Source organism: Zychaea mexicana (assembly GCF_025766255.1).
Source record: "Zychaea mexicana strain RSA 1403 chromosome Unknown BDB00scaffold_40, whole genome shotgun sequence".
In the NCBI taxonomy this organism is placed as follows: domain Eukaryota; kingdom Fungi; phylum Mucoromycota; class Mucoromycetes; order Mucorales; family Lichtheimiaceae; genus Zychaea; species Zychaea mexicana.
This window is the reverse complement of record NW_026516703.1, coordinates 76,969-98,211: the sequence shown is the minus strand read 5'-3', so window position 1 is coordinate 98,211 and position 21,243 is coordinate 76,969. Positions and strand designations below refer to the sequence as shown.

The 21,243-nt window shown below is 39.7% G+C and overlaps 1 protein-coding gene across 1 annotated transcript; it reads left to right on the top strand.

Annotated features, from left to right (window-relative positions):
- Window positions 1-7,066: 7,066 nt before the first annotated feature.
- BDB00DRAFT_872739 (uncharacterized protein) lies at window positions 7,067-10,620 on the top strand (the record flags this gene model as incomplete). The annotated part of the gene is made up of 12 exons (XM_053126997.1): window positions 7,067-7,119; window positions 7,195-7,252; window positions 7,326-7,559; window positions 7,655-7,806; window positions 7,876-8,043; window positions 8,116-8,226; window positions 8,304-8,420; window positions 9,326-9,417; window positions 9,531-9,618; window positions 9,691-9,832; window positions 9,918-10,053; window positions 10,319-10,620. The coding sequence occupies 12 exons, from the start codon at window positions 7,067-7,069 to the stop codon at window positions 10,618-10,620; spliced, it is 1,653 nt and encodes a 550-aa protein (XP_052979286.1).
- Window positions 10,621-21,243: the final 10,623 nt, after the last annotated feature.

The window sequence follows — 21,243 nt, the reverse complement described above, 5'->3', positions numbered from 1 at the left end:
CCATATTCCAGATCGCATTGTGCCATGACACGCGCATTGGAACTCGGATATCATAATGGATTGTCCAGGGCTTTTGTTGCGTAGGATACTCTCGCCGTCTGCCAGCCATAGCTTTTGTTTACCGTCGTTTGCATAGAAGGTTGACTCATCATGGGTAACCATAACAATTTTCTTTTGATCAGGCGCTAAAGATGGCTCAATGATGATTTCTGCACGTTGTCCTTCGTACGAGTCCATCCGCTTCTTGTACTCCACCATTCGTTTAGCCCATTTTAATCGGTATGCTACCACGTCATCTCGTTCGTGCCCGTCGTAATATATATCCTTGCTGTTTTTGCGGTATCGATAACCCCACTCAGACATATATCGCCATAATGTCGTCTGTGATACTGAGCCTGGAACACCAAGTATCTCAGGGATGATACTTTCATTGATAACTTTAACAAAAGCAGGGAGGTTACGCAGTTCGAGTTTTTGACCGCCTATCAATAGACGGATTCGTTCTTCCACGGACTCGTCACTGAGGAGTGATTCTCTTTTTACATGCTTCCCTTGTTGATGTGTTGAGATGGACCCAGAATCACGGAATTCGCGCGCCCAGTAGCGGATGGCCTTTGCCCTGTACTCTTTTGATGGGGTGGTCCAGATATCGACAGCAGCTCTTTGAGAACTATCAATACTTTTCAATCCCTGTGACCGATAGTGATAGTACCGGTATACAGCTTGTATTTTTGCCATTTGAAAAGCACCCATAGTATTGAGCGTGCTTCCTTTGTTTGCTACCGGCTTTATAAGTGCTTTTAAAGATGCTAAAAGCTGTGAGAGTTGCTCCTCACCATCAATATTGGCGACGCTGTGGTTTTTGTGGAGAGCTTTAGAAGAGTTCTCTGAATGTATACACGGCGTTTGCGTCACCTTCGTGAAATAATCATCGACCTTTTTGCAACCTTCTGCAGCAGCTCTTGCTTCTGTTCGTCTTCGCCAGTTGGTCGTACGGGAGTCTTTGTTATATACTACACGCATGGATTTATCTGCATCGTCTTTCCAGGCCAGCGATAGTTTTGCAGCCTGTTGTAATATATTGTGCGTCAGGTCAAGGAGTTCCCAATCGTTGATATTATCGTCGTCGTTATTGTCACTTAGTTCAGATCCTGCATCGACATATGTAATAGTCGCTGGACTTTCCGAAGCTATGAATCTTCCATATTCATCGTGTTGTTTTCTCTTTGCGTTCTCTCTAGCGCTCTTCTGGCGCTTCCTAAGTGGTGGCATCTGGTAGAAGGAATAGGGTGTGGCCACATCTCAGCTCTTACGAATAACAGTGTAAGGCATTAGATACTAACCAAATTAGGAAATTTCACGTGAGTATTATTTACTCGAATATGCATGAGTGCGTTTCAATTTTCCCCTTCGCCTGCAAAATTTTCCTAAACCAGCAGACTTTGACGACTATCCTCTCCTTCCCAAAACATTTTTTTAAGAAGTTAGCCAAATAGAAATAGACTAAAGATGCTTAAGAAACAATTGATTTGGGGTACTCTCAAGCAACGTGAGTCAACGTCGACACACAATTCTTAGAATGGAAATTCGGAAGAAATAAAAAAAAATTTGTATGCCGCTGTGAAACCATGGCTAATTCCAAATGTGCGTGTGTCGACCCATTTGCTTGAGAGATCACAGTTGCTAAAACGGGTAATGATAGCGGATATCAACGATAAGTGATAACCGATGCGAGTTTCCCCTAGATATGACCATCAATTATACTTCAAAAAGGGTTCTGATTTCTTTGCCGATGTATAACTGACAGCTACGGTTGTATCCGGCAGCATGATAGATGTAACTGTGAATATTGATAGAAAACTAAAACACCAGTTGCAAAAAAAGCGGCAGATAGTCTATTATTGCATGATGGAGATAGGTGAAGATCCTATCTTGAAGGTGAAGATACTATAATTTGCGTTTGCAATCCTAACAGCTTGTGAAAACTGTATGTGTAATTCGCCCGCAAGCGATTCGGGTATATATAAAAGTAAGGTACGTTCAGCAGGAAGATGAGTAATTAACTTTTTTTTTTTCAAAATGTCATCCCAAGAACAAACACCTCGTGAACTCTCAATTGTTATCGTTAATCCTGGTGGTGCAGGTCGTGGCAGTGGCTCTGGAAGTCGTGGCGGTCGTGGTCGTGGCAGTCGTAGCGGTCGTGGCAGTCGTGGCGGTCGTGGTGGTCATGGTAATAGTAGCGACAATCGAAGCAGCACTCCTGTTGTTCAAGCCAATAACCAGTCCAACAGCAACATGCAAAGCAACGAAAGCAACAACGACACCACCGCATCCCAATCTTCTGTCCCGACACAAAGCTCCCCTGAACATTGGATTGAGGCTGAAGAAAGGGCGTTGCTAACCGCAGTCTCTAAGCATTATGATGAGCTTACGCATCCAAGAGACAACAATCATCGCGGCCGTACATGGGATGCAATCATTGAAGATTTCAAGAAAGAGTGTACACCTCTAGCATCACCAATTGTTACTGATGGCACTCAAGAAAGCGAACAGTCTTTGGACGAGCACCAGCCACCACCTTCGTCTCTTGTCGTCGAGCCGAGCAGTATTTCGAGCGACGATCAAGCAACGTCATCAGCAGCAGCAGCAACAGCAGCAACAGCAGCAACAGATCCATCGGCTTCAGACTTCACGAATGATAACAGTACTGTCGAAACTTTCGGTAATGTACGAACTAAGCGCGCCATCAAAACCAAGTGGGAAAGAATGTGCAGTCGTTACCATTCGTGCTTTACCGAACGCCATCGGCAGACTGGAGGGTCCGGTGACATAGACGACTGGTATTTATACGATGACATGCATGCGTTGCTGAAGGATGACCCGAGGTTCAATCCTGAAATCCAGTTCGATTCTTTCCGAGGCATTCGTCGTCGCGCCGATACACAAACAGCAACCGACAGCACGCTGCAGCCATCCGCAAGACGTAGACGATTGACTCCTGCAGAATTGCGGCATGAAGATGTGCTTGAGCGGATCGATGCCGCCAACCAGCAGAGCGAGGAAGCGAGGTCACAGCTGATCGAGCTACTCGATCAGCAACATAAAGAAATCCTTGAAGCTCAAGAAAGGCGCCACCAGCAACAGCAACACACACAACAGAGCTTTTTAGATTTAATGAAGCAACTTATTGACAAGATGTAGAATCTTTTTTGTTTGATTTTTTATTTTAAATTCAATAAAGTTTTTTTTCCTTCGGGTTTTTTTATATAATCAAGTGCCTCAAAAGATAACTGGTTATGAAGACATATTTATTTTCTATCTGCGTCTATAATGGCGATTATATTGACGGAAGCTCTCACGTTCGCTACGCCGATTCTCGTACAAGTACTGTACTAGTTCATTACGTTTCCGCACACCTTCATTTCGCAGTTGCGTAGCGGTACGGCGCGCACCACGACCTCTGTCATTGATAGAGTCAGAAACTTCGAGTGGCTCTAGAAGCAAATCATCGGTTATCGGATTAGGTACAAATGTGCTTTCGGCATGAAGATCGTCGTGATCAATGCATAAATTATGCAGAATACAGCAAGCAACAATCGTCATCGTCATTGATTCTACATCCAGCAAATACAGCTCGTTACGTAGAAAACGCCATCTGCACACCAATTGGCCAAATGCCCGTTCAATAACGTTACGCATTCTCGAATGAATATAATTGAAATGCGCGTTGTCACTGTGGCGGGGTGCTTGAGCATCAGGAAATGGTGTTATCAACCACGGGAGCAAAGGGTATGCCGAATCTATGAACAAAAAATGGAATGTCAGAAATATGTACCGTGATTTCAACGATGGTCTATGCTAAACAATTTGTTCTTTACCTCCAAGTATAAATGTTCCATTTGGGCACACGGATTCTGGGTTAGCAAGAAGTTCGTCATAAAAAGCAGTAGCTTGAAAGGCTCTTGAATCGTGATTTCGGCCTATAGTATAAAAGTCGTATATATTAGCCAAAAAAGCAACTAAAATAATTACATTAACATGTCATGCCTTACCGCTCTGCCCTGCATGGATGTAGGTGAATCGCTTTTCTGAATCACAAATGGCAACCATGTTCAACGAGTAGTTGTTTTTTCTGTCGACAAAGCGATCGCCACTGTCACCTGGTTTGAAGATTCGAACGAGCTTCCCATCCAAAGCACCGAGTACATTTGGGAGGTGAGTAGGTCCGACTTCAAATGTTGGTCCAAGCTCTCCATATTGGAACCCTTCAACAGTTGCCTTGATAGCTTCATTTCCGGTCGGCCATCGGATTATACCACCTTGACAGTCGGCCATTGCCTCCAAAAATCGCTTGGTAAAATTTCTGTAGGATCCATGCGATGTACCAAGCAAAGTTTCGGCCATACGGTAACTGACATGAGCATTGGCAAATCTCCAGATTATCAGGCCGACTTGGATGAACACAGGTGTGGCGTTTTGTGCCGTAAATTGATACAATCGATGTTGCGACAACATATTTACGAGGGCATTGAAAGTGGCTGGTTTCATACGATAATGCGATTTGAATCCACCTGGTCCATCTGTGTCCGGAAGAGCTGGATGCGTAACTTCCCAGTATGTCGTATTTTTAACTCGATTGACGCGTTGCATAACACGGAAATGTAGCGGCGATGATACAGCTGAAAGGATATGATCAAGAGAAAAAATGGTTCGGTACATTGGCAAAACAGTGTTGATCATGGAGAGTTGATTGATATCGTCGTCGTCATTATTCGCAAGAAAAAAAAAGACGTAGCCTTCAATCAAAAGAAGTAGGATGCTGATGATCTTTCTTCTGTGGACAATTTCTTGCTGGGAATCCATAATAATAGACAAGGTAGGATGAAGGATATAAAAAGTGCGAATAAAAGTTGAGTGGAACAAAACAAGAAGTATTACTCAAAGTCGCTGCATATATAGAAGATATTTTCTTATCGGTAATGTTCTTATCATTTCATGATATGTAGAGCTATGGAATCGGTTCCGTCTAAACAACAAGTTGGTATATCTAATGTTATGTAAAATGGTATACTTGACCCTCCCGGGTATTGCTTGATAGATAATTAAATATCAAAGTAATATTTTCTCAGTTGCATGGACGTGTAACAAAAGATCCGAGACGATATCCTTTTTGGGAGTGCTGTGTCAACCAAGGGGTCGACACGGCAGTTTTGCTCTTCATTTCCTTATCAAGGATATGATATAAATTACACAAAAAAATCCTGTGTTCATTGTATCACTTTTATTCGACTCCCGAACAACGCGCTATTACTATTTCTAGGGTGTGTCGACGTTGACTCACGTTGCTTGAGAGTACCCTTGGTTGCTTTTGTGGTAAACTTGTTTTTGGGGGTGCTGATAGCTTTCAATTTTGGGGAAAATTTTGGTGGTTATACATGGAATACACCATATCCTTATATCTAGGTTAGAAAAGAGGTATAAACATAGCCGTATAAACAGCACAAATACTTATTATGTACAGTAATGTATTCTCATTATCGAGGATTTATCAACAAGTTATATCATATTATGATGCATCCGAACATTGATCCATGTGGCATGTATAACTGTATCATACCCGCCATAAGGTTATCCAGCAGATCATCTACATTGATATTGTCCAACCGACTCGTAATAATGTAATAATTGGCACGTATAGTAACTAATATGTATTTAGCAAAATATTAAGAGGCAAAGTACCTCGGTATATGTACTTGACTACGTCTGGTCTATTCAGTGCCTTGACAAACTAGCATTAGGATGCTTTCACATCGAGATAACGATTCTCACTCAAAGTTATACTATTTTTTGTTCTGCAAAAAAGAAGAGCCTTGAGCTATTTATATAAGGGGTTTGACGCCGACGACAGCTATGATCAGCTATCGCTGATTATGTGCTATGATAGAGTAGCCTTCTATTGGGTAGTAGACTCTTTGTCGCTTCATTCCAGGACAAGATAGAGTTTGAATTGTAGAAAGCCAATAGAATAATGTTTTTACTAATGTTCGTATCTACGGCATCCCACCTGCTTCCGAGACTTTGGAATGTTAGCTTTTTTGGTAAGTCAAAACTTCTTTATAATGATGTTATGATAGCATCATTTGGCTATCGCGCCAATCCCTTGAACGGTACAGAATTGAATGATCTGCGATCACGTCTTAATGCTGCACTTAGTGCCTTTTTGTTAAAAAAAGAACATCGATATAGCTGACCATCAAGGTCATCAGAAGACTGTACAATATCAGTAACCTCGTCGATTTTTGCTCCAACTTAGTGGTTTAAAAAATGCGAGTACATAACTGACGCGTTCAAAGGAATTTGAGTCAAAGTAATCAGCTTGGGGTTGCTTTTGCCACACAGGCCAAAAGCGATAATTTCCAGAGGGAGGAACATGATCAAAACAACTAATTATCAGCTTGAAGATTAATCAGTTTATGTGGATGGGACCCGACGGTCCAGGCTATGACGAGCATAAATGACGTATTGTTTTGTTTCTACGAAACTTATAATCCTGCATGAAAGTGCTTATTGACCCCCCCCACCCCTGCTCCCTAAAGCACGACGACAGTCAAAAAAGTAACTCATGGAAATTGGATAGTCCCTCATATAGCTAAACCCAAATCTTGAATATATAGTTATATTTATTAAGTGAAATAAAAGGCTAGTAAAGTTTTTATTTTGCAAGTTGTAGCAAAACTGATAAACAGCGGCCCATTGAATGAAATTTTTATTTCAATAAAGCAGACAAAATCAAAACCTGTAGCTAGGTTACTCTTTCTTCGTTTCTGCTTTTGCGAACTTTTATTTTCACCATGACAACGTTTCTAGGGTGCAAAGGTAAGATGAGGGTTTAATTATGTGGTTTAAAAGATTATTTATCTTTGATTTTTTCTACAGAATTACGCGATTCGTTTTAAATTCACCTAAACCTACAATGGAAGGGTTTATAACAAAATACAGCGCTCAACTTGCCGATTTCTCTCTGAAGACAGGCATTTCAAGTGCTCAAGGTTACTTTACCTGCTGGATGAATCGATTTAATGAAGCTTTACAAGAACTGCAACCCGAATTGGCACTCAAGTATTTATTATTTAAATTAAACGACACACATTACTTCATTCAAAAACACTGATGTCTTTTTTTTAATGAAACTAGAAAAACGAAATACGATCCAGCAGCCTGGGATAAGAACTTTATTGAATTGAAAGAACTGGTATTATTTGTTTATCAGTTACATAATAGTCTCCTTGCTAGTTACTAACATTCTTTTTCTTGCTCTTGTACAGCGGGAAAACTGCCAAACGTATCGCATTTATGCTTTGAGAACTCTTGGTCAAGCTGCTGTAACGGCTGCGGAACGACTACGAAGTGCTGATGGCACACGATCAGACGTCGGAACCCAATACGAACAAAATGACAACATTGATGTAGGCATAGAGCAAGTAGTCAACGTCGATGAAGATACGGTGTATGATGATTTGGACGACGTTCAGAAATTGATGAAATTTTTTATCTGTTATGTAAGAAAATTAATATTTACAGTAATAACACTTATTTGAATAACATTTATACTTGTATACAAGTTCTCACGATATGTGGTATTCTTTTTAGACAGGTAAATGGAGAGCTTATGAACGATGCACAAGGGACTTTTCTTCGAAAAATGATGGAACAAAGAGTTTCAATTCAGGATCGGTTGCTGGCGTCAGCAGCAGAAAGTTTGCTGAATGAAGATGGATGGACGAACCAAATGGAAATCAACATAAAGTACTGTTCAATCATTGCTGTAAATAAATATGGATGAATCTAACTAACTTATCATTATACTCAAAATAGGTTGTGTTTGTCAAGTATTGTAAGCCTTATCTCTCCAGAATCAATCGCATTTACCAAAACGATCTTGACATCCTCGCAAATGACATCCTTGATCGAACTCTCTGTGTCTGAAACATTCGGCTTCTCTGATGAATGCATAAGAGTATTTGATCAATTAATATCAGAAAGGTAAAAAACAAAAAGTGATAAAAACCATAACACACTGCAATTACTAACGCTGGATAATTTGTTGGGATATAGAACAATCTTCGAACCAGACAGCATCATTGAGAACATCTACAAGCTTCAAGCAAAGTATTGCTGGCACAAGAATTCGGATTTATATAGAATGCTTTGTATCCTTCAGCAAGTGTAAGTATTAAACATGAGTGGTAAAAGGATATGAAATAACAAACAAAGCGTTTTCAAATTCATACATCTATATATAGTATCTCACAATTCGATGACTGGAGTGAACAGACTGACGAATCAGAAAACACGGTATTCAGAAGATTTGCTGTTTTGCTTGACATTTTGTTCAGATACACCAAGATAAAAATGAGGGAGTAAGTATAGGAAAGATAATATGAGAAACAAAATATGATTTGGAAACAGGTTGTTGACCTTTTCTTATGATGAATGGAGTACATCCATTATAAGTCTCATATTTTGAAATTATAAGATATATGAAATGGATAAAAATTGAATTTTGTTAAAATGAAAAATAATCATAATGGATAATAATAATAAAGATAATTTAGAAGATATAATTCATGAAGATTCATTTTTAAAGAATATAAAACGAATGTTTATAATGAAACAAATAGAGACTCATAATATAAAAAAGTTTAATATAGAATTTGATGAAATAACAAAATCTTTTAAAATTTAGATAATAAAAGGAAAAGAAGATTATTATATTAACTATAAAATAAAAAGAAGAAAAAAACAAAAAGAAAAAAATAATATAAAAAAAGAAAAGTAATTTATAATGAAATTAATAATAATCAAAATAAAAAAGAGAAAATATATAATAATTCATCTGAATCTAATATTAAAGATAATATGAATTCTCCTTGTAATATATTTGAACAAATAAATTTAAATAAAAATGAAAAAGAACAAAACATTGTTACTAATATTAATACTAATGTTAATAATATTGTTAATACAGATGAAAATATAAAGGTTGATCCAAAATTTAATAAAAATAATGTCCAAAATAATTATAAAAATGATGTCTCAAATAATTATAAAAATGATGAATTATGTAATAATTCATATAAATATATAAAACTTTTTATTAAAATAAATAATATTAATAACTGTAATAAAAGTATATATGTAAAGACAATATTATTAGAAATAGAAAACATATTTAAAAAGTATGGATTAATAAAAAAAATTGCATGAGATGGATAAATTAAAAATATGGGACCTATCTTCCATATTACCCTAATGAATTTCATAGTGGTGAATGCGTGGCTCAAATAACAAAAGATGAAATCATTGTGTTACAAACCATCGCTGGATTTGTCTCCTCGTCGAATGAAGCACCATATGGTAGTAAAGTCGATCTTATAGCCACAGGATGTTTTGATGGGAAATTACATGACCTTAGTAGCAACGAGTGGAAAAAAGATAAAGCTTGCAATTCGATTGTTCTCAAACAACAGGCAAAAAACATTCGAACCAATGCTACAATCTTGTCAAGACTCCTGCGGATGGGCTACTCCGAATCGATTATTGCCATGGATTGGAAAGGTTAGTAAAAACGTTTCATCTATATTTAATACACTTTATAATAGATACTTAAAATATTATCTTAAATTCAAGAGGGACCAGCGGCTACGCGTATACCTTATCATTTACCAATGGTGTCTTTCTTACAAAGAAGCACACAGAATTGATGATACCAAAGCGTATAACCCAACTGCAATCATTCAAGGAAACATTAAAGTTTATGTTCATATGGAAGGTAATAAATTATTGCATGATATTCGGGAACTATATCAGGTGAACACCAGTACCAGTGATAGTCAATTTTTATCTGTGACACATAGAATCATCTGCTCAACATGGTCGCAAGTGTTGATCAAAAGCCAAACAAAGATGCTCTTCGTGGTATCGTTAACTTCACAGATGCCGGCACCAACACCTCCAATATCCCTCCAGTCATGGTAGCAACCCCAAAATCTCGTAAACGAAACAATGATCAAGTCGATCAGTGAAAAATTATCGGAAATTCTCCTTCTTTATTACTACACAAATTACTACACAGACAACAGCAGCTTTTTTCATTTACTGATAAACCTTCCAAACACACATTTCATCTAACTCATTATTCTTCCATCAAACCTATGTACAGCAAACATGCAAACATTTCAGCCTTTTCTTTTTCGAAAACAAGATTATCATTATTACATATTTTCTCCTGCTAACATAATAATACTTATACAATCAGAGCTCAACATTGCTGATAAGGCCGGGGCAGCAGATGCGATTGTTGTTAAAGATGCTTTGTACATGCGCATGTCGGACAGAATTTTCGGTATTGCCGAGTTACCAAGCGACGTTGCCAGTAAATTAAACATTGAAAAAGTTGACCACGAAGCAGTTGCAATTAGTAATATAGCTGCCCGAAAAGATCCATTGTTGCCTCAAAAACATAGCACGCAGCTGATGTACCCTGATGGGTCTACAAGTAAAGAAAAGGACGACTTGTATACTTTTATTGCTTCACAGCTCGGCACAAGTATGCTGTAACTCCTATGCACACCCGAGGAGTTCACATTGTTTCAGAGATTTATGCAATCGTTGAATGGTGCTGAGCCAAAACCGTCCGATTGGATGCGTTATAGCCAGTTATGGAATCAAAGCAACAATACAAATGGTGAAAATATATTTTACAAACACCGGAAAGCCTCAAAACCCACTACAACGTATGAAAAGCAGCCCAGTCAGCCAGCGATACTAAAATGCAAAACAGCACAGTAGTCAACACGATGACTGAAATTCTACAATCACCGAGTCGAAACGCTAGTGACCCACCACCAGCTATGTCAACTATCCAATGAAATGACTGTTAGTAATCTAATTATGAAATCAGTTAGACGGGACCGCGTCAATAACTGTGTTTGCTTTTCCTCAGACTCCAACTGTCTAATTCTCTTTTTAACGAGGTACAAAATATCCATATCTAGCTTTTCTGTAATACAAAGATTGTCAGCAAATTGCTGAAAATGGCGTTTTCGCTCTTTGTAGAAAGGACCGGCACGGCAGAGGGTGCTTCTTCAAGCTCATCATTCTCATCTACTAAACATATTCTTGTATTGATATACAAAATACATTTTTTCTTACACATATCATGTAATAAAGTTTTACCTGGTCTTTCGCTGTGATGCTTTAAAAGGCCATCAACACGTTGCTCTAAACTTTGAACCTCGTGGATATCCTCGTCCTCATCATCGGGAATAATCGCGATTGTGGAGGTATCATCATTTTGGCTCGTGAGTGTACCGAGAAGCTGATTCAATTCAGTATCAACTTCCCAATCAACACCAGGCTGGGTAGTTTCCTCCCACAGGTCTCCAAAGTCAGAAGTCCAGTGCGTCGGAAGCAGTTTGCAATGGTTACTTCTTAAACCTGCTCCCAGGCAATAATTGACCAGTCCAAAGCTTGCTTAAACGATACTTTATAAAGATCGTTCAATTCGCCAGTACTGTATCGGATCATAGCTTGGCGATACAAGCAACTCCTAATGATATTGATTTGATCAGTACTTTTCCCATTTATTTAAAATTGCAAATACTGATATCAGTATCTGAAAATTTGTGTTCTTACTTATAGTTCTTTTTGAATGATGCGATAATGCCTGCATCCAAAGGCTGGTAATGGGCAGTTGTGTTTGGTGGTAACAAACAAAGCTCGATGTTACTCAACTCAATATCAAGGTTGACATGCGACGGTGCATAATCGAGCAAAAGCAGTGCCTTTTTGCTTTTATGAGCAGCGAAGACAGCTGAATCTAATTTACGTAGCACCAGATGTCCTTTGTCATCTATGCCTTTGTATATAATAATACTTGTAAATGTCAGCAACTACATAAGATAATAAAGATGCAGAATATAAGCACTCGATATGTAAACATTGGTTTTTGTTTCAACGTTAAGCATACTTTTTTTGCACCAGAGTCTCTTCCTCCAGGATGACGGCCAATGAAGTATGGTCCGAGGTTATGGGTACCATCACCATTACATGCAAGGACAACGGTCACTGGACTTTTGTCTACCTTCAGACCACCAACTGGAGCATCAGAAATTGTGCGACGTGTACTTGCTTATAAAACAATCCAGTCTCATCAATGTTGTAGATGCGTTCCGGTGGAAAATTGGCAACCTTAGCTTTTACAACATCGACAGCTTGTTGGACGGCGCGCTCATCGACGCCAATAGCACCAGATTCGCCATGGATGCTATATGTCTTTAGGTTGTGACGTTTCATGAACCTAGTCATCCATCCATCCGAGAACTGGAAATCATCGATACCCCAAGCGTCTTGCCTGAATTTTGGCTTTGCAAAACGATGGAAGTACGGTTGAATGGCTGAATGACAGAAGCCATACTGGCCACAAACTTCTAGTTCTTCTTTCAATTGTGGTGGAGCAGGCGAGTTTTACGCTAGCCTCGGCCATCCCCAAAACTCGCTCCTTTGTTCCTCAAATTGTTAGAAATGGTTGATTGGCCTATGGTTGATTGGCCTGATGTATAATCCAACTTGAATTCCTCCGTTTCCACTGTGCAAGGCGGCGTTGACTGATTTTTGTATCCTTTTCCTTGTGCTGGATAATAGCAAGCTTTTGACGGAGGGAAAGAGTATGAGTTTGCTTCATAGTGAGAAGTGAGAAGGTAGTAAAGTAATCAAGCTTTAAGACAGCAAGCATCTATTTACTGTGTATATAGTGTAACAGACGAAAACCCCACTCATTATATCGGGCATCGAATTCGGTAGGGTGATCATTCGCTAAGCCGATCACGTTTGGGACATGACTGAGGTGATCGGCTTAGCGAGCAGGCACTATTTTGTGTGGATTACCCAAAGGAAGAACAAGAAACCGCAAGTAGATTATATACCTCTCTAGGCTCTCAATATATGTATGTATATTAGCTACCGGTTTTCTTTATCTTTTGATTCGTATCATCGGTTCACTGATCACATCGATCAACAGCCTTTCCTTAATCTCCCTCCCTCTCTCTTTATCTCTTTACAACAAAGTCTTACAAGCTCATATAAATGTATATATCCATTTAATAGCTTTTAAGGATAGAGTATAGTCTACTCTTTATATACTCTTGATCAACGTGATGCTTATGCGCAGTAGATGCATATGGATATATTTCTGTAAGTGACATCCAAATCAGTTCACTATGTATTATAAGTTTAATATGCTAATCTCACACTATTTTCACCTACCAATACTATGCAAATACCCATTAGAAAATATAATGCGCGCGCCCACTGGGATGTTCTCGCAGTCAAAGCTTGGCCGACATATTTGTCGTGCTGTTTATGATGTATAATACGTTCTCACAACAGTATTGACAAACGCTCGTTCACAGACAGCGCTGCCGTACAATAATCACCACCCAAAGAGACAGAGTTGAGAGTACTGGCCAAGTATGACAAAGTAATATACCTACACCGCGTAATACGTTGATCAGTTTGATAAGTCATTTTCTCCCTTTTATATATGTATCTTTATTTTCGACTCTCAGCATATGGAAATAACTACTAGATATTGTCTGTAACAGCATATGAATGACAGCTCCTTTAGTGGCTATGACGTCACTCAACCGAGTTTTATTATATCAAATATCTGCTGCTGTCCTGAGATTGGCATCATTATTATTACTATCATATGGAAATAAGAGTGAGACTCGTGATTACGGTAATGGTAAATGATCAGTTTGTTTTCGCCTCTCATATCATTTTTTTGTAACTACAAGTGTTACGAGCTCTAAATAATAGTAGGTGGGACCTGTGTCGAGCCAAGACAAAAAGTATGAGATTTGGATGAATGAATCAGCAATATTGCTCTCATACTGCCTGTTTTTTATTTTTGAGTTTGTAGTGAGGCAAGAAACAATTCAATGAAGATATAGAGAGGATTATATCTTTTAGTGAGCTGCGGGTGTAAGTAGGTCGGACAACAGATGCGGGCTTTATGCACTGATACTGAACAAGCTCGAAAACAGCATCTCGTTGTTGTATAGATTAATTCGTCTGACGGAATTATCCACAGTACGAGAGCCTCTGTGAACGTATCCTGTACCATGATAATGACTGAAAATGGGGTTTTAGAAGGTATTGAATCGAGTTGGCACCATTAAATGTATTTATTGATTTACATACATATTAACTTGTGCGTGTGAATAACCTCTATGTATTCTATAAGAGTGACAGTGCTGTACTAACACCTCCAGAGTAGTATGTCATTAAAATTTGATTATTGTGGACGTTCCTTGTGCGATAATTTAACGAAGGAGTTCCATTGATCGCATTGATCTAGATAATACATCATCAGATGTCGTTTAACGAGCTAATTCACTGAAATGTGTGTTATAATATCGGTTATCGCTGATGCCTCATACATGCCTGTCTAGCTTTTACGTCAAAAAGATAAAAAAGTAAAAGTGGTATGATAAGCTTATACTACATCGAACTATTTGCTTTAAGGGGCAAAGGCTGGCTGAAGCTAAAAAAAATTATGGTGGTGGCTGTAATTTCAGGCCCTAGTAATATTCCGTGGAAGAATACTAATTTTTTATTTTGTTTTCTGAGGTCGAGGCATGGCGCTTTTATAAAGCCGCGTTCTTGTGATGATTAAGATAGCAAAGGTTTATTGTGAAGTTACAATGCTATCTGTAGTATTACTAGGTATACAGTAGTCACGGTAATAGTTACTGTTTATGTAGCTAGGGATCATGTACACGGTTTTGTGGAGTATGCCTTGCAATGGTTTTGCGTCGTGCTCTTTTTTTTTTATTTTTGGGATATTAACATTGACACGGAACAAGGGTTCTGATGGTATACTTGACGACGCTAGCGCAGGCGCTATTCTTCTTTCTGCGGAGGGTTAATGGGTTTGTATCGTCGTTGCAGATGTTGATACCGTTGCTGTTGTTTGAGCAGTTGCCGATGCTGGGAATGACGGCTGGTGTTGCGGTGCTGTTAAGGGAGGTGTAATCGCAAATGGTGGACGTGAAGGGGTAAGGGGTATTGGCAGGTAGCATAGATTGCCCTCTACTCGGTGATTGAAGATCTTCTCTCATTGTATCGCAAACACCATTACTGAGTGCAGTACTTGCACTTGTCATTCTCCTTTCGTTCCAGCGCTCAAAATGTAACTGTAGATGGTCTGGTGTTTTATAGAATATCGTTGATCCATCGATTTCCTTCAAGGTGCATGTATTCCACTTTTTAGCCAGGTCTACCCATTGTGATGAATTGATACTTCCCTTCGGTATGATGTTGTTGAACTTGATGAATTCATCTTGGCTATGGATCGGCGTTACAGCGTATTCAACACCTTGCTTGTCAGCAAGAAACACATATCGTTTGTTTTTTGGATTTGCTGTCGAGCCGGATGGTAGCAATATGTTTATGCTTATGTCAAGAGCGTGTGGGCGTACCATGGGTAAATGTTGGTCGTGTTGTTGCTGCGTTACCACCGTCGCTAAGTGTATACCAAGCTCCTCTGCAACATCAACTGCCATTCTCGATACACCAAAAGTTTCATCAGATGCCTTCAAATGTAAGCCTGGCGTGAGAATGCCTGCGCGGTGTTCCACAATAGTTCCACCAGTTGCCACAATGCCAAGTTTCATTCTTAGATACATAGTGCCTCGGTGAGCCAGGGGTCATAATGACCTTTATGCAGACGCTGATAGCGATTCATGGTGCCAACCTCTTTTTAGATTAAAAACTCTTTATAAGTAATGCAATATAATAAAAAGGCATGCTACATATGCTTCTTACTCTGATATTGTGTCGAAGGCGATTTTAAGCCAAAAAACAATGGGCCTTGTGGGGTCCAGCTCCACTAGAACCAATAGCGCGTATACTGTTTTCATGAACCCCTCCCTCGAGAGAGTTGGTACCGCGACAACAGCGATATAGTGGTAAGCCTGCTTTCTTGTCGTATCCAATTCTAAACTACATCGGCACATCAGGATGGTCTTAAATTTGGCCTTCATAATTCGTCTTGAGCATATTTTGAGCTTGATGGCGAGCATCATTGTCGAATAATCTTCGTCCTGTCCTTGTGCAGATGAGGTTGCCATACTCCGTGAACAGGTTTTGAACAGCCGGCCCGAGTTCGTTTGGTGGTGGCACAAACCGCTTTACCCTTCGCACAATCCAAGAAGGGTTGCTGTTGAGCATGTATGTCCAAGTAAGTCCTTGTTTGCTAGGTATTCCTCCACTTTTCGTCTACCGTGAGGATCCACAACGAAGATTGCATCCCGTAGTCGGCGGCTGAACTCCTTTGCAAGCGTGTGGCGCTTGGGTATTTAATGAATGCCATGAAATCATATATCTTTTTAAACTCTTGATGGATTTTGGTTGGTTTGGTGCGAACTATGATATACTGCTGTGCTTCAAAGCTGGCTATGTCGGTCTGTATAGAGTCAGCAATTATTGGAGTTGCCGATGTAATTTGATTGTTGCAAACGTCGTCCGCTTCTTCATCAGATGACGACAGCTCTTCCAAGTTTCCGTCGTCTTCGCACAAAGCATCTTTAGGCGAGTTCGAGTTCATTGTGATACATGGCGTTTCTGCATCTGTTGAGCTACATGTATTACAGTGCTGTTGCTGGCACAGCGATTTTTCTTTTGAATCGTAGCATGGACGTAGGTAATGTGATCGTAAACAGTGGTAGACCGAGATCGGCTAAAGTCTTCTCATATATACTGATTATTGCACCTGAGATGGCGACATTATTTATCACGCATACGCTAGCAGCATATAAATAGTTATATACATTTATAGCGAGCTTTTCTTAAAAAAGCTTACATATTAAACTAACTTGATGCCCGTTTTGAGTTATCTCCACATAAGCAATCGGACGTGACCACAGGCTAGCCGAGGATATTGCAACAAAAGCTCCTTGTGGTATCATACGGGTCAGCTATGGCTTTACCAACGGTAAGAAACTGGGCACGTTTTGTGTATATAGCCTTGAACATACATGCTCAACAGCAACCCTTCTTGGATTGTGCGAAGGGTAAAGCGGTTTGTGCCACCACCAAACGAACTCGGGCCGGCTGTTCAAAACCTGTTCACGGAGTATGGCAACCTCATCTGCACAAGGACAGGACGAAGATTATTCGACAATGATGCTCGCCATCAAGCTCAAAATATGCTCAAGACGAATTATGAAGGCCAAATTTAAGACCATCCTGATGTGCCGATGTAGTTTAGAATTGGATACGACAAGAAAGCAGGCTTACCACTATATCGCTGTTGTCGCGGTACCAACTCTCTCGAGGGAGGGGTTCATGAAAACAGTATACGCGCTATTGGTTCTAGTGGAGCTGGACCCCACAAGGCCCATTGTTTTTTGGCTTAAAATCGCCTTCGACACAATATCAGAGTAAGAAGCATATGTAGCATGCCTTTTTATTATATTGCATTACTTATAAAGAGTTTTTAATCTAAAAAGAGGTTGGCACCATGAATCGCTATCAGCGTCTGCATAAAGGTCATTATGACCCCTGGCTCACCGAGGCACTATGTATCTAAGAATGAAACTTGGCATTGTGGCAACTGGTGGAACTATTGTGGAACACCGCGCAGGCATTCTCACGCCAGGCTTACATTTGAAGGCATCTGATGAAACTTTTGGTGTATCGAGAATGGCAGTTGATGTTGCAGAGGAGCTTGGTATACACTTAGCGACGGTGGTAACGCAGCAACAACACGACCAACATTTACCCATGGTACGCCCACACGCTCTTGACATAAGCATAAACATATTGCTACCATCCGGCTCGACAGCAAATCCAAAAAACAAACGATATGTGTTTCTTGCTGACAAGCAAGGTGTTGAATACGCTGTAACGCCGATCCATAGCCAAGATGAATTCATCAAGTTCAACAACATCATACCGAAGGGAAGTATCAATTCATCACAATGGGTAGACCTGGCTAAAAAGTGGAATACATGCACCTTGAAGGAAATCGATGGATCAACGATATTCTATAAAACACCAGACCATCTACAGTTACATTTTGAGCGCTGGAACGAAAGGAGAATGACAAGTGCAAGTACTGCACTCAGTAATGGTGTTTGCGATACAATGAGAGAAGATCTTCAATCACCGAGTAGAGGGCAATCTATGCTACCTGCCAATACCCCTTACCCCTTCACGTCCACCATTTGCGATTACACCTCCCTTAACAGCACCGCAACACCAGCCGTCATTCCCAGCATCGGCAACTGCTCAAACAACAGCAACGGTATCAACATCTGCAACGACGATACAAACCCATTAACCCTCCGCAGAAAGAAGAATAGCGCCTGCGCTAGCGTCGTCAAGTATACCATCAGAACCCTTGTTCCGTGTCAATGTTAATATCCCAAAAATAAAAAAAAAAGAGCACGACGCAAAACCATTGCAAGGCATACTCCACAAAACCGTGTACATGATCCCTAGCTACATAAACAGTAACTATTACCGTGACTACTGTATACCTAGTAATACTACAGATAGCATTGTAACTTCACAATAAACCTTTGCTATCTTAATCATCACAAGAACGCGGCTTTATAAAAGCGCCATGCCTCGACCTCAGAAAACAAAATAAAAAATTAGTATTCTTCCACGGAATATTACTAGGGCCTGAAATTACAGCCACCACCATAATTTTTTTTAGCTTCAGCCAGCCTTTGCCCCTTAAAGCAAATAGTTCGATGTAGTATAAGCTTATCATACCACTTTTACTTTTTTATCTTTTTGACGTAAAAGCTAGACAGGCATGTATGAGGCATCAGCGATAACCGATATTATAACACACATTTCAGTGAATTAGCTCGTTAAACGACATCTGATGATGTATTATCTAGATCAATGCGATCAATGGAACTCCTTCGTTAAATTATCGCACAAGGAACGTCCACAATAATCAAATTTTAATGACATACTACTCTGGAGGTGTTAGTACAGCACTGTCACTCTTATAGAATACATAGAGGTTATTCACACGCACAAGTTAATATGTATGTAAATCAATAAATACATTTAATGGTGCCAACTCGATTCAATACCTTCTAAAACCCCATTTTCAGTCATTATCATGGTACAGGATACGTTCACAGAGGCTCTCGTACTGTGGATAATTCCGTCAGACGAATTAATCTATACAACAACGAGATGCTGTTTTCGAGCTTGTTCAGTATCAGTGCATAAAGCCCGCATCTGTTGTCCGACCTACTTACACCCGCAGCTCACTAAAAGATATAATCCTCTCTATATCTTCATTGAATTGTTTCTTGCCTCACTACAAACTCAAAAATAAAAAACAGGCAGTATGAGAGCAATATTGCTGATTCATTCATCCAAATCTCATACTTTTTGTCTTGGCTCGACACAGGTCCCACCTACTATTATTTAGAGCTCGTAACACTTGTAGTTACAAAAAAATGATATGAGAGGCGAAAACAAACTGATCATTTACCATTACCGTAATCACGAGTCTCACTCTTATTTCCATATGATAGTAATAATAATGATGCCAATCTCAGGACAGCAGCAGATATTTGATATAATAAAACTCGGTTGAGTGACGTCATAGCCACTAAAGGAGCTGTCATTCATATGCTGTTACAGACAATATCTAGTAGTTATTTCCATATGCTGAGAGTCGAAAATAAAGATACATATATAAAAGGGAGAAAATGACTTATCAAACTGATCAACGTATTACGCGGTGTAGGTATATTACTTTGTCATACTTGGCCAGTACTCTCAACTCTGTCTCTTTGGGTGGTGATTATTGTACGGCAGCGCTGTCTGTGAACGAGCGTTTGTCAATACTGTTGTGAGAACGTATTATACATCATAAACAGCACGACAAATATGTCGGCCAAGCTTTGACTGCGAGAACATCCCAGTGGGCGCGCGCATTATATTTTCTAATGGGTATTTGCATAGTATTGGTAGGTGAAAATAGTGTGAGATTAGCATATTAAACTTATAATACATAGTGAACTGATTTGGATGTCACTTACAGAAATATATCCATATGCATCTACTGCGCATAAGCATCACGTTGATCAAGAGTATATAAAGAGTAGACTATACTCTATCCTTAAAAGCTATTAAATGGATATATACATTTATATGAGCTTGTAAGACTTTGTTGTAAAGAGATAAAGAGAGAGGGAGGGAGATTAAGGAAAGGCTGTTGATCGATGTGATCAGTGAACCGATGATACGAATCAAAAGATAAAGAAAACCGGTAGCTAATATACATACATATATTGAGAGCCTAGAGAGGTATATAATCTACTTGCGGTTTCTTGTTCTTCCTTTGGGTAATCCACACAAAATAGTGCCCGCTCGCTAAGCCGATCACCTCAGTCATGTCCCAAACGTGATCGGCTTAGCGAATGATCACCCTACCGAATTCGATGCCCGATATAATGAGTGGGGTTTTCGTCTGTTACACTATATACACAGTAAATAGATGCTTGCTGTCTTAAAGCTTGATTACTTTACTACCTTCTCACTTCTCACTATGAAGCAAACTCATACTCTTTCCCTCCGTCAAAAGCTTGCTATTATCCAGCACAAGGAAAAGGATACAAAAATCAGTCAACGCCGCCTTGCACAGTGGAAACGGAGGAATTCAAGTTAAATTATACATCAGGCCAATCAACCATAGGCCAATCAACCATTTCTAACAATTTGAGGAACAAAGGAGCGAGTTTTGGGGATGGCCGAGGCTAGCGTAAAACTCGCCTGCTCCACCACAATTGAAAGAAGAACTAGAAGTTTGTGGCCAGTATGGCTTCTGTCATTCAGCCATTCAACCGTACTTCCATCGTTTTGCAAAGCCAAAATTCAGGCAAGACGCTTGGGGTATCGATGATTTCCAGTTCTCGGATGGATGGATGACTAGGTTCATGAAACGTCACAACCTAAAGACATATAGCATCCATGGCGAATCTGGTGCTATTGGCGTCGATGAGCGCGCCGTCCAACAAGCTGTCGATGTTGTAAAAGCTAAGGTTGCCAATTTTCCACCGGAACGCATCTACAACATTGATGAGACTGGATTGTTTTATAAGCAAGTACACGTCGCACAATTTCTGATGCTCCAGTTGG